Source organism: Cebus imitator, unplaced genomic scaffold (genome assembly GCF_001604975.1).
Source record: "Cebus imitator isolate Cc_AM_T3 unplaced genomic scaffold, Cebus_imitator-1.0 Scaffold79, whole genome shotgun sequence".
Taxonomy (NCBI): domain Eukaryota; kingdom Metazoa; phylum Chordata; class Mammalia; order Primates; family Cebidae; genus Cebus; species Cebus imitator.
The window spans coordinates 5,230,436-5,248,461 of NW_016107394.1; the positions used below are offsets into that span (position 1 = coordinate 5,230,436).

General features: G+C 53.5%; 1 protein-coding gene across 6 annotated transcripts in view; it reads right to left on the minus strand.

The window, feature by feature from the left end:
- Positions 1-18,026, minus strand: part of GDPD5 (glycerophosphodiester phosphodiesterase domain containing 5) — a 90,741-nt gene that overhangs the window by 6,178 nt on the left and 66,537 nt on the right. For all 6 annotated transcript variants that reach the window (XR_001826590.2, XM_017533015.2, XM_017533011.2 and 3 more), the window contains 10 exons: positions 15,982-16,075; positions 15,075-15,134; positions 8,514-8,612; positions 8,134-8,227; positions 7,602-7,747; positions 3,586-3,668; positions 2,295-2,445; positions 1,534-1,752; positions 844-1,001; positions 400-547 (listed from right to left, as the gene is read on the minus strand). Coding sequence is in view for 5 of the 6 variants with exons in the window: in XM_017533015.2 (XP_017388504.1) it covers positions 400-547; positions 844-1,001; positions 1,534-1,752; positions 2,295-2,445; positions 3,586-3,668; positions 7,602-7,747; positions 8,134-8,227; positions 8,514-8,612; positions 15,075-15,134; positions 15,982-16,075 (1,252 nt within the window). In the remaining variant the exon portion in view is untranslated. The remainder of the gene's footprint in view (positions 1-399; positions 548-843; positions 1,002-1,533; positions 1,753-2,294; positions 2,446-3,585; positions 3,669-7,601; positions 7,748-8,133; positions 8,228-8,513; positions 8,613-15,074; positions 15,135-15,981; positions 16,076-18,026) is intronic.

The window sequence follows — 18,026 nt, forward strand, 5'->3', positions numbered from 1 at the left end:
TTTTTTACAGACAAGGCCTCACTATGTTGCCCAGGCTGTACTCCTGGGCTCAAGTGACCATCCTGCCTCTGCTTCCCAAAATGCTGGGATGATAGGTGTGAGCCTGGCCCATGCTTCCTTTTCCTGCCCTATTGCTACCCTCCAATCCAGAGACCCAAGCAGCTCTCTACTTCTCTAGGGCCCTGACTGATGCTTTTCTCCCTGTGGATCAGGCCCCAGGTCCTCCCAGGACCTTAGTGCAGGTCCCAGAGGCCATGAAATCCTCCTCATGCTTCAAGCCTGCACCCCGTCCACGGACTCCCCACCGCTGCAGAGACCTCCCAGGGTCAGCCCCAAGCACAGAGCTTGCCAAGTTGTCAGAGCAGGCCATGGGCAGCTCCACCACTGCCCCCAACTCACCATGATCCAGAGTGGGGAAGGCACCTGGGAGAGGGTGTGGGAGTTGTCAGAGGTGACGGATGGGACCCCCGCACACCACAGCAGGGAGAAGAGCCATGGCGCATTGACTGTGTAGAGGTTCACACTCAGGTTCCAAGATGCGTAGTCCCTGTGTGGCAGGGAGAGGCGGGTCAGCATGTGGACTCTGGTAGCTCCAGGCCCAGTGTGGGGGCTGAGAAAGCACATCCTCTTCACGACCTCACAGCCATGGCCGGAGAAAGGAACGTCACTCCAGAGGGCCTCACTCGGGGACGCACTCACCCGCTCATCTCTGAACCACATGGGCCTGATTCCCATGTGCTCATCCCTCTGCCCGACTGTGTGTGTGTGTGTGTGTGTTGGGGGGTGGTTGTGGCAGAACTGGGGGAGACTCAGTCCCACCCTTTCCTGGGGCAGGGCAGGCACCTGAGCTCCTGGCTGGACACCTGAGTGTAGCGCAGGTTCAGCCGCTGGATGTGGCCTCTCCGCAGAGTGGTGACTGCCTCCTTGAGGCCTGATGTCTGCTGGAAGCCGGGAGCCACCTTCCGCACCAGGGTCCTCTGCTTGTTAGGCAGCCACAGGACCTGCAGGCAGGAGAGGGGCAGCCTCAGACTTCTCTGCACAATGGGGAAAGAGTACCTACCCTTCCCAGAGCACCTGTGGGGTGAAGAGATGGGACCTGGTGGGCGAGGAAAACTCATTAGCAGGGGAGGACTCTGTCCTAGCCAAGGCTGCAAAACGCACTGGCAGCAACTCAGGAAGCTTCCCTCTGGCCCGCTGTCAGTACAGGAGGGAAGCCCAATAGCCACTACTCTGCATGTGGCTGCTAACACCTAGTGTGCCGTCCTAAACTGGCATCAGATTTCTCTGGCCCCAAATTATTACACCACATGACAGGGCAACCCTTCACTGAAGTAACTTGACAGCCTGGACCTTTATACATTTTAAAGTGTTTTCTTGTTCCTCTCTTGTCCCATGATGACTCTGGCAGGGAGGCAAGGGGTGCGTGATAGATGGGAAAGCTGAAGTCTGGAGGGCAGCAGGGAGAGGTTACGCAGCAGCAGGGCTCCAGCCAGGCCAGGGCTCTCAGGGCAGAGTGGTGCTGCGAGGCCTCACCTGGTGCTGGGGGAAGCCAGAGCGCAGCACGGCCTCCAGAGTGACGTTGAGGAAGCTGTTGCGGTAGGGGTGCTCCCGGGGCGGGTCGCGCAGGTTGAGCAGCAGTGTGGCATTGCCTTTGGCCAGCTCCAGGAGCTCTGCCAGGCTGCAGATGGACTGGTTCTGGGCCTCTCTGTAGTCGGACGGTGACAGGGAGCTGGCCGTCCAGAAGGGGTCAGTCTGGCAGGGACAGGGACACACACATGGCTGCATCACCAGCCCTTTGGGGGCCCCCACATGCCCTTCTGACAATCAAGCATGGAGACGCCTGGGCTGCCAGTCTGCTGGGGTCAGGCTGATTGATGGCTGTGGCCATGTGAAGGCTGCAGGAGGCCCCAGCCCTAACCTTCCTACCCCACACCCTGCTTACCAAGAGGATGGCTTGCTTGGAATAGCTCCCACACCCCACAGCATTTCTCCTTCTGGAGCATTTCAGACCAGACAGCCAACCCCTCTCCGGAGTTTTACAGAGTTGATGCTATTCACTGCTCTCATTCCTGTCAACTTTTTCTAGTGAGGGAAACGGACCCAGAACAAGCAGTGACAACCACAAGATATGGCAGCAGTGGCAGGAGCCCAGGAGGCCACCAAGCAGCTTGGGTGGGGGTCGGGAAGCTCTGGGAGTGGGGGTCTTGGGAGCAGATGGCCACCATTGCCTCTCACTCCCTGGAGTCCCTGCTGGTATTTTCCAAGCCTAAGACTGGGATCAGGTGCAGCCAGACCTTCAGGAACCACTGGCCAGCGTTGAGCCTCTGCAGGGTGGTCCAGTTGAGCATGGAGGCAGGCCTGCGGGCGAGCTCCGGGAACTCCTCCTCCACGTTGGTGGTGCGCCGCAGGGTGGCATCATGCATGAGGAAGGGTACGCCATCCAAGCTGCAGGGAGGGTGGGCCGCCGAGTCACTGACCCCCCCATCCCTCACCTGCCCACCAATGACCGTCACCCCCACAGTCCTCCCCACCCAGCACAGGATCTGGCTGGCTCTGCCCCTGTCTGGGCCTCAGTCTCCCCATCTGCACAGGAAAGACAGTGGGCTGGTGGATGACCCTAAAGGCCTTCTGGCTCTCTGTGAGGGTCAGATGGGGGGTGGGGACTGCCAAGAACGGCAGGCTGAGAAAAAGCTGGACCTATTTTCTTAGCAAGCTTGGAAGGTAGGTGCTGCCTCATTTGGTAATGAAACAACTGAGGGTAAGAGAGGGAAGTATCTAGCTCAAGGTCCACAGCCTGGACGTGGTAGAACCGGGTTTGAGACCAAATCCCTGTGAGGCTGAGAGCAGTGCAAGTGTAGACCTCTTTAGCCAACTTCACACAACCCCAATCCTTGTCTGCTCTACCAGGGCCACCAATAGCTCACAGGGTGCCTTAGTGTGAAACAGTAGAAGGCATCCTTGCCCTCTGTCCCTCAAGGCATTTTACCACTGTCTGCTAGAAAGTTACGATAAATACACAATTCTGTATCTACACTGGGAACAATGTCCTCATATATGTGATGTCCTTGTTCAATGTATAACCTGTGCAACTACATATGGCAGTCCTGCCCTTCTTCCCTTTTCAGATAACCTCTGTTATGAGAGTGCTATGGATTCTTCCTGCCATTTATACTAATATCTACTTATATATGTGCATGGAGAAAGTGTATACGTCACTTTTTTGTGGTCTTTTAAAATGTAACTGGAATTACAGTGAATGTATCACTCTGCAACTTGCTTTATTTCACTCATGAGAGTGTTAAGAGTTCTGTCATGCAGAGACATAGAGATCTAGTTTTCCCTTCAAGCTGCTCTGTGGCAGGACTCCAGGTCCCCACCCTGCTTGCACGAAGAGCATTTGTTCTTTCTTCTATTTTACATCCTGGAGCCTGCAGGACAGGGTGACTGCCCTGCTGTGGATAATCTAAGCCTCTATCCTCCCATCTCAGAGGCTCTGAGACCAGAGGTTTCCCCAGCAGAGACCCAGGTAGATGCAGATGTGTGTGGGAGGGGTTAGAGGAGCTGTTTTTCCTCTGCTACACCTACCTGATGGTAATGTCAGCCTGGAGCCCATATAGTTTCTGCTCGAGGGCCTTCCGGAAGGACATGAGAGTGTGCTCTGGAGCCAGCTGGGGAGGAAGGAGTGGTGAAGGGAGAGCCAAGAGTCAGCTGATGTACCCTCCCCAGCCAATGGAAAATCTTCCATGTTGGGAGGCTGGGCCAGGCATGGTTCTAATTCTTGCTCCTCCATGGTGTAGCTGTGTGACCCTGGGCACCCACTCAGCTTCTCTGAAGTTCAGCTTCCTCATCTGTTAAATCATGCTTACCTCACTGGTTTCACTGCGGGTCAGGGGAGGCAGGGCTAGTGAGTGTTGATGCATATAAATGCCTGACATGTAGCTAGCACTCGATACCTGGTAGCTATGGTCACTGTGTTTTCATTGCTGTATCCCAGCCACTGAGCTAGACACTGGGGCTGAAGGGCTTTTTTACAGTCCTCTGTGGCAATCTGGCAGTCCTAGGCTGGGGCTGAAAGTCAAATTCCCTCTTGGTTATACCCTGAGACAAGTCCAGGGGGAGAACTGGAAGAAGAGCAGGTGGATGGGATGGTAGAGTTTCAGTGGGGACCCAGTTTCCTCATCTGTACAAATATGACAGTACCATTTCCTTCCCTGGACTGCTACGTGAATTAAAAGCCTCTAGCACCCTGCCTGATATATATAGTAAGTGCTTAATAAATGGTAACTGTTTTGCCATTACATCATCCTGGTTCTAGCATTTTTTTGTTTTATTTCTTTATTTCTTTTGTTTGTTTTTTGAAAATAAAATTGCACTTTTTAGGTACAGGTTCTAGCATTTTTTTAAGAGACAGGGTCTTGCTGTCACCCAGGCTGGAGTGCAGTGACACAATCACAGCTCACAACAGTCTCAAACTTCGGGGCTCCAGCTATCTTCCCGCCTCAGCCTCCCAAATAGCTGGGACTACAGGTGCATGCCACCACACTGGGCTCTGGTTCTAGATTTGACTCTGCCATTAACTATTGTTCTGACTTTAGGTATATTTCCCTGTGGATCTCAGTTACCCATGTGCCCCTTAGAGATGTGTATTCATGAGGGTCCCTATGCTTAGGAGAGTTGGGGTTCTAAGTCTCCCTCCCTAGTTCCATCTGCTCTGAGGATTCTGTCATACCCTTTGCTGCCACTGGGGGTCAGCACCAAACCAAGGATTGAGCTAAGACCAGGTCTATGAGGGAAGGAGGGAGGGAGGACACCCCTCTTCCCCCAGCCCTGGTCAGTGAAGGGGTGAGGTGGGAAGGCTGATCTCATTCATTCCCACAGACAATCCTGTTCCCACCTTCTCTCCCTCTGGCCACGATGTTCCCCAGCCACACCCCTCTTCTGTGACACAGCCTAGCACTGGGGAGCCAGGGAGTGGCAAGGACTTTGGAAGGGACTGAAAAGGCACAATTCCACTTCCCAGACATAGCTGGGGCCTCAGTTTCTTTAGCTATAAAATGGACTAACACTGTCAACCTCATAGGTGAGGTAACAAATGTCAGAGACCCTAGCCCAGGACCTGGCACACAGCAGGGTCTCTGTAATGAGTTCTTTCTTCCCCTGTCCTGGCACAGAGCACCCTTAGAGGACATGCTACCTGTCTCCCAGTCCAATGGGCTGTGAGGCACTCCCAAAGGGAGCAGGACTATAAAGGCACCGAGAGAGAGGCATAGACTCAGTGGAATCCCACCCATCTCTAAATATCCTATGATATTTAGACATGTGGACTCAGAGTCAGAGCCCCCAAGGCAGTGCACAGGGACACACAGAGGGGACCTTTACCAGACCCTCAAAAACTACTGTCAGGGCACGACCAGCCAGATGCACAATATGAAAAGTTTCACAGGACAAATGACTGTTTCTCAGGACAAATAAATAGCATAAGGCAAAAAAGGGAGGGGGATTGTTATAGACCAAAAGACACTCAGGAGACATGCCAGCAGATGCATGCTGTGGACCTCATTTGAATCCTGTTTTTTGTTTGTTTGTTTGTTTTGTTTTTTGAGATGGAGTCTCACTCTTGTTGCCCAGGCTGGAATGCAATGCCGCAATCTTGGCTCACTGCAACCTCTGCCTCCCGGGTTCAAGTGATTCTCTTGCCTCAGCCTCCCGAGTGGCTGGGAATACAGGCACCCGCCACCACACTCGGCTAATTTTTTGTACTTTTAGTAGAGATGGGGTTTCACCGTGTTGGTCAGGCTGGTCTCAAACTCCTGACGTCAGGTGATCCACCCACCTCAGCTTCCCAAAGTGCTGGGATTACAGGCGTGAGCCACCATGCCCCACTGAATCTTGACTTTTAACAACTATAAAAAGATATTTTTGAGACAATAAAGGAAAACTAAACAGGGATTCCATTTTAGATAATATTAAGGAATCATTATTCTTAATATTGGCTGGGTGTAATAACGGCATGGTGGTTATGTATCTTTCTAAAGTCTTCATGTGTTACCGATACATCCTGAAGTGCGTATGGATAAGACAATAAGTTGCCTAAGATTGGCTTTACTATCCCAGGAAAAAAGTGGGGACAGATGAAGCAAGAATGGCAAAATGTTGATAAACATGGGGTTGGAGTCATTACATTCTTCTTCATTATGTGCGTCATTACACAATTTTTTTTTTCCACTTCTGCATATGTTTGACATTTTTCTACTAAAGAAAGCCATCCTCCCTGGGGCCACCTCACCCACCCATCTTCTTGCTTCAGGACACTGCTTGTGTCCCCTGGCCCCTAGAGGGAGCACAGAAGATGGTAATCTGGGTCTGGAGACAGGAGGGGCCATAATTTTGAGCTCCTGATAAGAGTTCCCCTGCCCCCACTGGGAAGGCTGGGCTCTAACTGGTCCTCACAATAGCCAGTGGCATGGGCATCTGCACCTCTGAGGCACAGAGAGGACTGGTGACTTCTCCAAGATGCACAGGCAGCATGTGGCCAAACTGGGCCTCAGATCCAGATCCCCACTGGCTGCCTCTGGGAGGGGCCGGGGCCAGCACAGGGGTCCAGCTTAGGGGCTGGAGTCTTATTTAGAAAATAACACCCACCACACACAGGGGGCCAGACTTCCAGGGTGAGTGGCAGCCCGGCAGACCCAGCACCTCCTTCTGAAGCAGTTATGTGAGGCCCCCTTACTACCCTGAGGTCCTGCAACAGCCTAGAATGCCCGAGAGGCCAAGCCCTCAGGAAGTACCCACATGCCCCCTTGGCAGGGTGGAGGTGGTACTGCCTCTGCTGAGAAGCCCGGGCTCAAGGCTTTCGTGGAGCAAGAGACCCTGATCCAGAAAGACCGCCCTGCCCAAGGTAACAACAGTGTGTACTTGTTCCTTTCTGTGTGTCGCATGCATATCTGGGCACTGCTCATATGCTAATTCCTGCTCCTTGCAGTCCCATGGCAGGTGCTCTCACTAGTTCCATGGTACAAGATGAGGGAACCAGGCACAGAGATGGAAACTGTTGTGCCCCTCACAGCTGGCCGGGCTGCGCTGGGATGCTGACTCAGGCAGCACGGCTCCAGAGCCTGCCCCTCGCCAAAGCTCTCCTGCAGGGCCATGAGGTGCCTTGGTGCAGAATGTGGCGCTGACTTTGACCCCTTCCTCTCTCTCTAACTCAACTCGGTTTAGCCGGGTGGGCTCTGAGCTGCCTCCCGGCTCTCCTGGCAGGTTTTGATGCCTGCTGGCAGCCCCCAGGCCCTACACTCAGTGTCCATCTCCCCGCCCTTCCTAACCTGCACCTGGGTCTAGCCTGGGCCTAAAACCCTCCTGCATCTCTACAGGGCACTTAGGACAAAAGTGAAATCTTTTTGGCAAGATGCCTTCAGCACACGTCAAGATGTGCTTCCATCCCAGCACTCCTGGCCTTTTCACCAATTCTTCCCATGTACCCCCACCCGCCCCCCCAAGAAAGCTACAAATGGTTGCTACTATTACATATATCCGTTTTCCAAGAAGGTCCTCCCATCTCACCCACCCCTACGGGGCTGTTAGGACCCTGAGGTAGTACTCACCATGGGGGCCCCTCGGTGGCCAATGAGGGCGGGCTTGGGGCCGAGGTCCTTCTTTTCCATGATGCAGGGAGAGGAGATGGTGAGAGGGACCAGGTAGAGGGCAAACACCACGGTGAAGAAGGTGCAGAGAATGGTCACCTGGGAGGCTGCAGACAAGGGGCCGTGTCACCTGGTGAGCTCTGGGTAGGTTGGGGTGCAATGCTGGACCCCTCTACCCCTGACCTGTCAGGACTCAGGTGCTCTGGGGGTCAGCCCTCCCTCATTCTTGCTGGGAAGGTAAACCCTGCCTCTAACTCACACAGACACACGTGAACGCATGCAGAGAGACATGAGGAGGAATACAGTGTGATGCTGACCAAAGCTTCAACCCTCCGTGGACTCCCTGGGCCACTCTGAGCCAGAACCCCCCTCACCGAGTGTGGGGGCCCCACCCCAACCCCAGGCCACTCAGGGAAAGCCCAGGTCAGGGCAGCGCCAGCTGGTCTTGGCACCTGCAGGGGTTGGAGGGGCAGGCCTTTCCAGTCCTACTCACAAGTCCGCTCTGTGCGGGCAAACTGTCCTGCCACGATCCAGGAGAGCACAGTGACTGCGGCCAGGGCCCCCACGTGCAGGAACGGCGCTGTGCCCTGTGCAGGGAGAGGTAAGGGAGACTAGTGATGCCCAGGTCTGTCCAGACTCTCTGTCACCAGCTTTCTACCTCTACCCATGGGGCAGGCAACTCTGTCTTCATCTGCCAAGTGAGGACACTGGAGCCTCAAGACGCTGGCATCCTCCCTAGCTCTGACCTGCTCTGTGACCTTGGGCCCCTCCCTGCCCTTCTTTGGGCCTTGGTCTGGAGAAGGGGAAGTGGCAGAAAGGCTCTTGTTGTGGGGGTCCTGGGGGAGCAGCCACCCAGGCCCCCTCCCCACTCACCTGCAGGGAGATCAGCAGCACCTCCCACTCGTCCTCCCACAGCTGGGCCACAGCCGACATGGCCACCACCGTGGAGGCCAGGATGACCACCAGGGCGATCTGGAGGGGGAAGTCACCAGACAGAGGCTCAGAGTGGGTGGGAGGGTCCCCAGTGTGTCTGAGAGAGGGGCCAGAGGGAGAGACGGGCAAGAGCAGGAGAGGCCGATGGAGCAGGGCAGAGGGGAGGGAGGAAAGAGACAGGCGTGGGATCTGAGGAAACCAGGCACCAGCAGACGGAGATGGCAGGGAAAGACTGAGGCAGGAGGAGGCCGGCAGATGCAGGGAGGAAGGGACAGTGAGAAATGGAAGGGAGGATGGAGACAGGAGGAGGAGGGAGCTGTGAGGAGGGAGGATATTCAGTAAGGGGGACCTCTCCTGGGGCCAGCAGGTTAGTGACATTCAAGGTCCGGCCCAGCCTCCCTGCCACCTCAGCATGGCACAGCAGAGGAAGAAATCCACTTGCCCAGGCCATGCCCAGGCCTCAGGGGAAGGAGGCTGAGGACTGGGGTCTGCTGCAGGAGCCTGGCACCCTGGGCTGGGCTCACAGTGGCACTTCAGGCAGGGGTGGGTGGTGAAGCACAGCTCCACCCGCCCCATCTCCATAGCCTGCCCTCTCCTGGCCTCCCAGCATCCAGGTCCACCATGATGGAGGCCGCCCTCCTTGCAGCCTCCAGAAGAAAGCAGATCACAGCTCTGAGGGAGGATGAGGTGGCACCTCCAAGGGACAGAGATCTCTGGGAACAGATAAGACCTGAAATCTTCAACCATGTGAAGCTCATGAAGCTTCAGCCTCTGTGAAGCCGAAGTTTTTGACTCCTCAGCCCCCAGCCCCTGGTCCCTGGCCCTGGATCTCACTCCACCCACACCCAGGCATCCCCACCCCCAGGCCAGCCACCCTAAAGGCCAGGCTTCGCCTCTCCTCCAAAGCCTCCCATAGCTCCCAGGTTCTGGAGGGTTCAGTCAAAGCCACCACCTGTCCCCGTGGTTTCTCCAGACTCATCCCCCGCCTCCCTGCAAAGGCCTGTTCTTCTCCCTGGAGAAGGCCAGTTGCCCTGCCTCCTTGGAGCCGCTCTCACTGTTGGTGGGGCCCTCACCCCTTTTCTCCCCAGGCAATCTTTCCCAGAGGCAGCAGCAGCCAAGGACCCTCTGACACCAGCCGAGCAGGGACAGTGGCGTTTCTAGATGATGAGGGTGGGGTGGTGGCTAGCGTCTCTGCTCCCTGCCCAGGGACCTTCACTCGCTCGGGGCGGGGAGGAAGGCTGCGTCTCGCCTGGGATGAAGTTTCCCTTTGGAGGCTTTTCATTCCAGCCCATCAACCTGGAAATGAACGTTCCCCCAGGAGACGTGAGAGGCCAGAGGCAGGTGAGGGGCTGGAGGGGCTGTGACATGCGGGCTCGGGGCGGGAAGAGGCTCAGGCGTGCCTGGGCCAGCCGGAGAGCTTCGCGTGGTCCCCAGGTTGGTTCTGCAGAGGCGCAGGCATCCTCATCTTACACATGAGAAGCAGGGTTCAGGGGTGGAATGGCTGGCTGGGTCATGGAGCTTTGAAGGGGCAGAACCAGAAACGAACACCTTCTTCCCATCTCAGGGGGTGAGGGGCTGTGCGCTCTCTTGGAGGAAGAGTGGTGGGTTAGTGTGTCAGGGAGGCTGAGTGTCAGGTGTCAGGAGGTGTAAGGGAGGCTGAGCAGCCTCTGGGAGGCCTGGCTGTGCCTCCGGAACCCCTGAGAACCCCGCCCTCAGTACTCAGGCCCCTCCTCCCGGCTGCCCCAGGCGCGCAGCTGCCCCCTTGTGACCGTCGTGGGAGGAGGCCCTGCACACAGCGAGTGCCTTGGAAGGGTGGTTTTTGGGAGTGTTGCATCATAATACTTAACTGCTAATGGAAATGACTTGCAATAAAACTGATTCCCCAAACCCTGATACAATTAAAAATATTATTATCTCTGAGTTCCACGGCTGCTTTGGCAGTAACCATCACGCTCAGCAGCATCACTGCATGGCTGGTGTCTATGGGACTTCTCCTGCCTTGCATCATTAAGCCACAGCAATAGCACTGACACCCAACAATATAACCACCATCGCTCCTTAAATCTGACTGAGAAGGATGAATCGCACCCTAGAGGCCCAGAGACAGACCACCGCCCTCCTCTGAGAAAACAGTCTTGGGTTCTCTGTCCTTATGGGGCTGTGGCTTGTGATGGCAATGGTGGGAACAAAGGATACAATAGCGCCTTTCATTCACTCTGAGTCTGGCCTACGTGCTGGGACCCGAGAGGAGGTGGAACCCCGCCTTGTAGAGGTGCAACGGCTAGCCTCCTGGGGGTACCTGACCTCTGGGTTCTGCAGTCCAAAGGGCAGACAGCTGGCCCAGGGTTAAGAGCCTCACTTGAGGCACAGTCCTCAGTCAAATCCTGGCTCTGCTACCTACTGGGGATCTTTCCACATCCTCTCCAGGGACCTTCCCAGAGCTGTGAAATAGGGATAGCAAGTACCCCTACCTGGAAAGGGCTTGGGGAAGATCAATGAGGAAATGCGAGTGCATTGCTTAGTACAACGCTGGTCAGAAGCAAATGCTAGCTAAATCTCAGTGGTATCATTTTAAAAAGTGGGCATGGTATCAAGGGAACAGGATTATTGTGAGGAGCGAAATGATTGTGAAATGGTGGTTACTGCTGTTATGGTGAATGCAGTGCCTGGCACACACAGGAGACTCTCAGAGAATGTGTCTTCCTTATTAAGCTGCTGCTGGAGGGACAGAGGCTGGACACCAGGAAGAACCTTCAAGCTGGGGCCAGTGCATGGAGAGAAGTCTGGATTCAGCAGGAGAGGTGATGAAATAGACGCAGCAGATGGCAGGTAGAGGCTGATGGAGCCTTGGTAGGAGGCAGAAGCCCTAGACCCAGCCCAGCCAGTAGCTTGCCATGGGGCTATGTGGCACCCTGTGCTCCTCTTTGGGGCTCAGGTTGGGTCCCTGACAGATCCCTTCTCTGTGCAGGTCCTAGGCTGGGGGCTGCTGCCACTGAGGCAGGGGAGTCAGGCGAGGACACAGGGCAGTGCAGGGTACTTGGGGCAGCTAGGGAGGTGTGAGCTGTGGCCAGAGCGCCTCCCAGAGGGTGGTGGGCAGGGCAGGAAGCGGGGCATCTCAGGGAAAGGGACTCCTGTTTACTGTAAAGCCCCCAAAAGAACCCTTCAGCCTGCTCCCTCACCTCCTGGGTACCTCAATTTCTCCTGAACGCTCACCCAGAAGAGATTGCTAGGAAACGGAAGATTTGGGCAGACTGGGGAAGAGGAGGAAGGTCCCCACATGGGCACCAAATCCCCCTCCAGCACCAGCCTGCTGTGAACGGCTCCCTCTCACGCTGTCCTGAGCACCTCTGTCCTCCCCTCCTCAGGACTCAGGAGAACCAGAGACTCTCAAAATATAGTTCATGATTAAAACATACTATAAAATTGTGGTCTTTAGAGCACTGTGATGCTGATATAAGACCAGATAGATAAATGAAAATAAGTAAAAAGTTCAGAAATAAATCCAAATACATAAAGAAAATTTGGTATATGGTAAAAGTAGCATCTCAAATGAGTAAAGGACAGATTCTCAGTAGAGAGAGTAGGGAACACTGACAAACCATCTAAAAAGAACAGAGTAAGATCACTCTATACCCCAAAATAGCTTCCAAAAAGAGAAAAAATTAAATGTTAAAAAAGTGGAAATATATAATTACCAAGTGACACCATAGAGAAATTTTCATAATCTTAGAGTGGGAAAGACCTTTCTGAGTCTGACATAAAACCAAGGAGTCATCAAGAGGTGACAGATTCAAGTGCATAAGAATAAAAAAAAAAAATCCCTATGGTAGAAACACAATGAACAAAGTCAAGGGATGAGTGACAAATTGGGAAGAATTATTTGCAGTTTGTTAGCCAAAGGGCTAATTTCCCACATCTCTAAAGAGTTCCTGCAAATGAATAGGCAAAAAGCAATGGCAAAAATGGCAACAGCTACGAAGAGACAGTCTTATAGAAAAGAAAACACAAGTGACTCAAGCATGTGAAAAATGCCGAATCTAACTCATCCGAAGGGAAATGCAAATGAAAACTACAGCAAGGGACCATTTCTCACCCATCGAGCTGGCAAAAGCCGATAAGTCAGCTGATGCTTTCTTTATGGGGAAAGGTGTTTTCATAGAACAACTATCCATTGCTAAGAGAGCATGAATCAGTGGCACTTGGCAAGGAGGCCATTTGGCAAAATCAGAGTGATGAAAGTACACATTCTTCACCCAGAAATTCCTCTCCCAGGTCACCGCCACATTGTCCTGGCAAAAGACAGAAGGCAACTGGATGTCGATCCGGCCTATCAACAGGGAACTGGCTGGATGCCTAGGGAATCAGGGAATATCCAGACCAGGGAGCAGGAGCCAGGGATGGATACCAACAGGGATGCTTTTAACGCAGCGAAGAAGAAGGAGCTCCAAGAATTGTGTTAAGGTGCGGAACAGAGGGTGGAGTAGGCGACTGTTTGTGTTTAAAGAAAAAAGGAAAAGGCAATGCATATGTACATGTGCGTGTGCTTAAAATAGCCTGGAAAGGTAGTAAGGAGACTTTCTTTGTATACTTTTTTTGGCTTTTGTATTTTGAATCATGTCAATGTATTACATGGTCAAAAATTAGTTAAAACAAAACAAAAAAGAATAAAGATTCCTTAGAATTTTAGAATCAAATGACAGAATCTTGGAAATAGAAGAGAATTTCCAGGCTCTGCTGGAATACTCTGAGCTCTGGGGAACGCCCTCCCTCCTGGTGGGGCGGGTCCAGCTCTGGGTCAGCTCCACCTGGAAGGACCTTGCTCGTGCTGTGATCTCACAGAGGGGGCAGAGGGCAGAGGAAGGCACCCCAGGAGCTGGCACCAGCATGGACGATGGGATCTGCCTCCCTGCATTGATCTGCCACCTCCGGCTGGCTCAGCGGCTCTGTAGACCTCTCCACTAGGATCAAGCAGGTGTGACCTTACCTGCTGAGAGCCAGGCATGGCCCCAGGAGGTGACCACAGCATGGTCACCCTGGGATGCCAGCTGGTGCGGTCCTTTCAAATGGCAGCTTTGCAGCCAGGAGAAGAAAGTCCCTCACAGAGGGGATGGTGGAAGCCCAGAGGAGACCTGTGAGTAGAGTGAGGAACAGGAGGAAGGTGGGGGGCCAGGGGCTGCTCATGGCTCCTATCACTCTAAGACTTCAGTCTCGGGGGTCTGACTCCCAAGCTCCAGACCTATGTAATGAACAGGTCTCGCTGCCTCTCTGGATGCTCACAGGCACCTCCCACTCCACACAGCCCAACCCAGGCTCATGCCATCTCCTCTTCCTTTCCTGTTCCACATCCATCTTCTAGCTAGGAGTGAGCCCTTCCCCTAGGAGTTACTCTGGACCCATCTCATGGGCTCATGGTTGTTTCTGAACATTTCTGCCTTTTCCTAAATGGCAGGTCCATGGGGAGTCAGGCTCTGGGGAAAGGGAGATGACCCAGATGTTCCTGAGAGGGAAGGGCTCTGCCTCGGTCAGCTGTGTGCCACTCTGTGCCCACCAGAGCTTCAAGAAGGCCAGGCATCAGAAACACACTTCAGCACTGTGCCTGCCATGGATGTAAGCCAGAGATTTAGGCTCTGGAATGGGTGAAGCCTGTCTGCTTTGGGCCCAGCCCTGAGCGGGGCACTGGGAACAGGGAGGTGGTTAACTCTGGCCTGCAAGGAGCACCTCAACTGGGTGGGTTGAGGCAGGGAGCCAGACGAATACTGAAAACACAGCAGTTCAGACATGTAGCAGGGGAGGCTTCAGGGCCACAGAAGCCCGGAGAGAGAAGCCTGTGTATGTAGGGGAGATACCGAAGAAGGAGTCCGAGAGAGAAAGGGAAGGCAGGAGCAAAGCGCTAAACAGAGGAAAGAGGCAGAGATGCTGGGAGAGACTAAGATGTCTCATGCAGCAGAAGCTGAGGGTGACTGTCCCGCGACAGGCTGGGAGATCAGTAGGGACCAGATCATGCCAGGTAGGGAAGTTTGTGTCATCCTGGAAGCGGTAGGAATGGTGGAAAGGCTTTAAGTTGGGGAATGCCATCGCCAGATCAAAACAGCCCACCAAAGAAGGAAGAGGCACATGAGACCCAAGGCAGGCCCGCAGAGGGTGGGTGCCACAGTAAGAGCTGTGAGCTCTGCTGGTTAATCGCATGGCTACGGGGCCAGGGCCCTGGATCTTCCATTTTTAAACTGGAGAGCTTGGGCAAGTGACTTAATCTCCTTGTACTTCAGTTTCCCCAACCGCAAAATGGAATGGTAACAGTACCTACGTCACGAGGTTGCTGTGAGGGTGGGATGAGTGAATACGGGTGAGGTTGTGAGAAAAGTGCTTGTGCGCATAGCAATAGCTATGAGCACAGTTCTGACGGCCATCCAGGGGAGGGACATGGTGGCCAGGCCCTTCCTCTGCTGCTGCCGCCTCCAGCTTCCCCTGCCCTCTCCCAGCTCCGGCCGAGGCGGCCCTTACCTTGTGCAGCCAGTGCAGGTTCATCTGCTGCCCCACAGCGATGTGACATAGTGCCAGGACCTGAGGAGGGGCCCACAGGGTCTGTGTCAGGCCCGTGTGGATGGGAAGGCTTTGCCAGTTTCTCAGACACCCTGTTTCCCACTGCGGCTCTGGGCCTGACCCTGGGCAGAGGCAGCAAACCCACTCCAGGCGATGGGAATGCCCAGCCCAGACTAGCCAGCCTGAGCCTGGCCTCCTCGCAGCTGATTCCAGGCCTCTAGGCTCCTCCTCTGTGAAATTCCTCATCAAGAGGTCACTGGGTGTTGCTGCACTTGGACTACCCAACTTAATTCATCAAACATTTTGGGAGTTCCAGTCCCCGGGATTCTGAAACAGACTTTGGCCTGTCCCCAAGGAGTCCCCAGTCCAGCATGGGGGATCCATCTGCCTCTCAGTGAGTAGGATATTGGGAACAAGAACCCAAAGCAGAGGCTCCTGGAAGAGGAAGCCTGCAGTGAGCCCTCACAGCCAGGACAGCTCTCACCAGGTCTGGGGAAAACATTCCAGGAGAGACTGGCAAAAGAAAGAGGACCTCCTATCTTGGGGGACCCAGGGCTCAGAGGTGCAGCAGCCCGAGAGGCCCTGGGCAAAATATGAATTAATTACCATAGGGAGCCAACTTCCTACTAGTGGCACAAAATAGCTCCTAGTCATTCATTCTTATAAATTAACATAAAAATGAAAATTTTACACATATCTTTCTGCATTTTTAATTATTTCCTTAGGATAGATTCTTACAAATACAATACTCCTACAAATACAGCTTCCCTCTTTATACCAGGGTGGGCCCTTCCATCAGCCCGGCACAAGCCAAGTCTCCCTTCCCCTGGGAGCAGGGCCACCTGCCCCCTGAAACAGCCCCACGTACCAGGAGGCCAGCAATGTACGCAAAGGCAGCGGCTGTGGTCACAAGGATGGGCGTGGGCCAGTCGCTCCAGTAGCCCATGTGGTTATAGAGGTACCTGCCAGGAGGAGAGGGGGCAGAGGTCAGACCTCCACCAGGCTACTGCCTGGCCTAGGAACCAGGATGTTCTCAGCCCCCACACAGACCACAGGCTGCGCTCAGCGACCAGACCTTGCCCACCCAACAGCAAGGCTACATGGTAGAGCATTTGCCTGACGCTCTATTATGCCTGCTCACGGCAGCCACCCAGGGACCAAGAAATGTAAAGGAGAAAATAATGCCCCATAATTCTATCTCCCAGAAGTAATCATGACCAAGACTGTGCTGGAGGTTCCTCCTGTGGGTTCCCCTGCCCCCATGCCTATATGTTTGTATAAACAGCAAAGCCAGGACCGCACTGCACAAAGCAACACAGTCAGGAACACAGGCTTTGCAGTGAGGAACACGCACACAGGCTGGATTCAAATCTCCCCTCTTCTCTGCTTCTCACTGTCTTGTAGGACCTTGTAGAGGTGACAGCCTTCACTGCTTCTAAGATGCCATCAATTGTGACTGCCATCTCAACTTCAATGTTAAAGTGTGAAAATTGGGGGTCTTAGAATTGATCAAATGTCATATTTGACCTCTCTGAACCTTAGTTTCCTCACCTATAGGATGGAGACAAGAAGAAAGTCCCTTTCATGAGGCCTCATGAGGATGGAGCGAGGTGAGATGCATGGTAAGTATTCAGTACACTCTTTGTTTTCATTCGTTTGTTTGAGACAGGGCCTCTGTCACCGAGGCTGGAGTGCAGGAATGCGAACACGGCTCACTGAAGCTTTGACCTCCTTGGCTCAAGCGATCCTTCCACCACAGCTGGGACCATAGCTACCCACCACCATATCTGGCTAACTTTTTGTATTTTTTGTTGAGGCAGGGTCTTGCCATGTTGCCCAGGCTGATCTCAAACTCCTGAGCTCAAGTGATCCTCCCACCTCAGCCTTCCAAACTGCTGGGATTATAGGCGTGAGCCACCATGCCTGGCCAACTCTTCTCAACACAAGCATTTACTTATGCCAATAAAAATCCTGAGAAAATGTGATTTTTAAAACAGCCACGTGGCTTTCCACTGAATTAATGTGCCATATGTAGCCAACTTCCTACTAGTCGTATGAAATAGTTTCTAATTATTCACTATTGTAAATTAACATAAAAATGAAATTTTTATACATATCTTTCTGTATTTTTGATTACTCCCTTAGGATAGATTCCCACAAATACAATTATAGGGTCAAAGAGAATGGACTTTTTTTTGAGAAAGGGACTTGCTATGTTGCCCAGGCTGAACTTGAATTCCTGGACTCAAGCAATCCTCCCGCCTCAGCCTCCCTGGTACCTGGAACTACAGGCACACACCACTGTACCCGGTGGGAATGAACTTTTTAAGGGGCCTGATAGATACTGCTTAGATGCTCTCCAGGAAGAATGAACTACTCACATCCTCTCTACAAAGGGGGAAACTGAGGCATAAAAGAGGCAGCAACTTGTTTAAGGTCATTAGGGAATCCAAGCCAGTTCCAGGCAGCTCCAGCCTGCTATCATCTGGGACCTTGCCAGGGAGATGGGAAGGGACACCAGGAGGACCCCATGGGGTATTCGCCCTCCCTGGCCCTCACCCTCAGAGTGAGGGGAAAATCTACTGCCCGGCAGATCACCGAATGCACTCTCTTATTGTACAGTTGGGAAACTGAGGCCTGAAGAGGAGCAAGACTTGCTCCTGATAACTATTCCAGAAAGACATTCTGCTCCCATTTGTCTCTCAAGTGTGACCACTTTTGTCAGGGAGCCTTTCAGGACAGCAGCTGCCCAGGGGACCCTCCCTGACCCTCCTTATCCAGTGCTAATCCCTGGCTGTCGCTCACATCCTCTTACTGTATGAGTTATTCCCAGAGATTTTTTTTGAGATGGGTTCTGTGTTGCCCAGGCAGGAGTGCAGTGGTCTCCCAGCTAGAGATGTTGTTTCCCAGGAA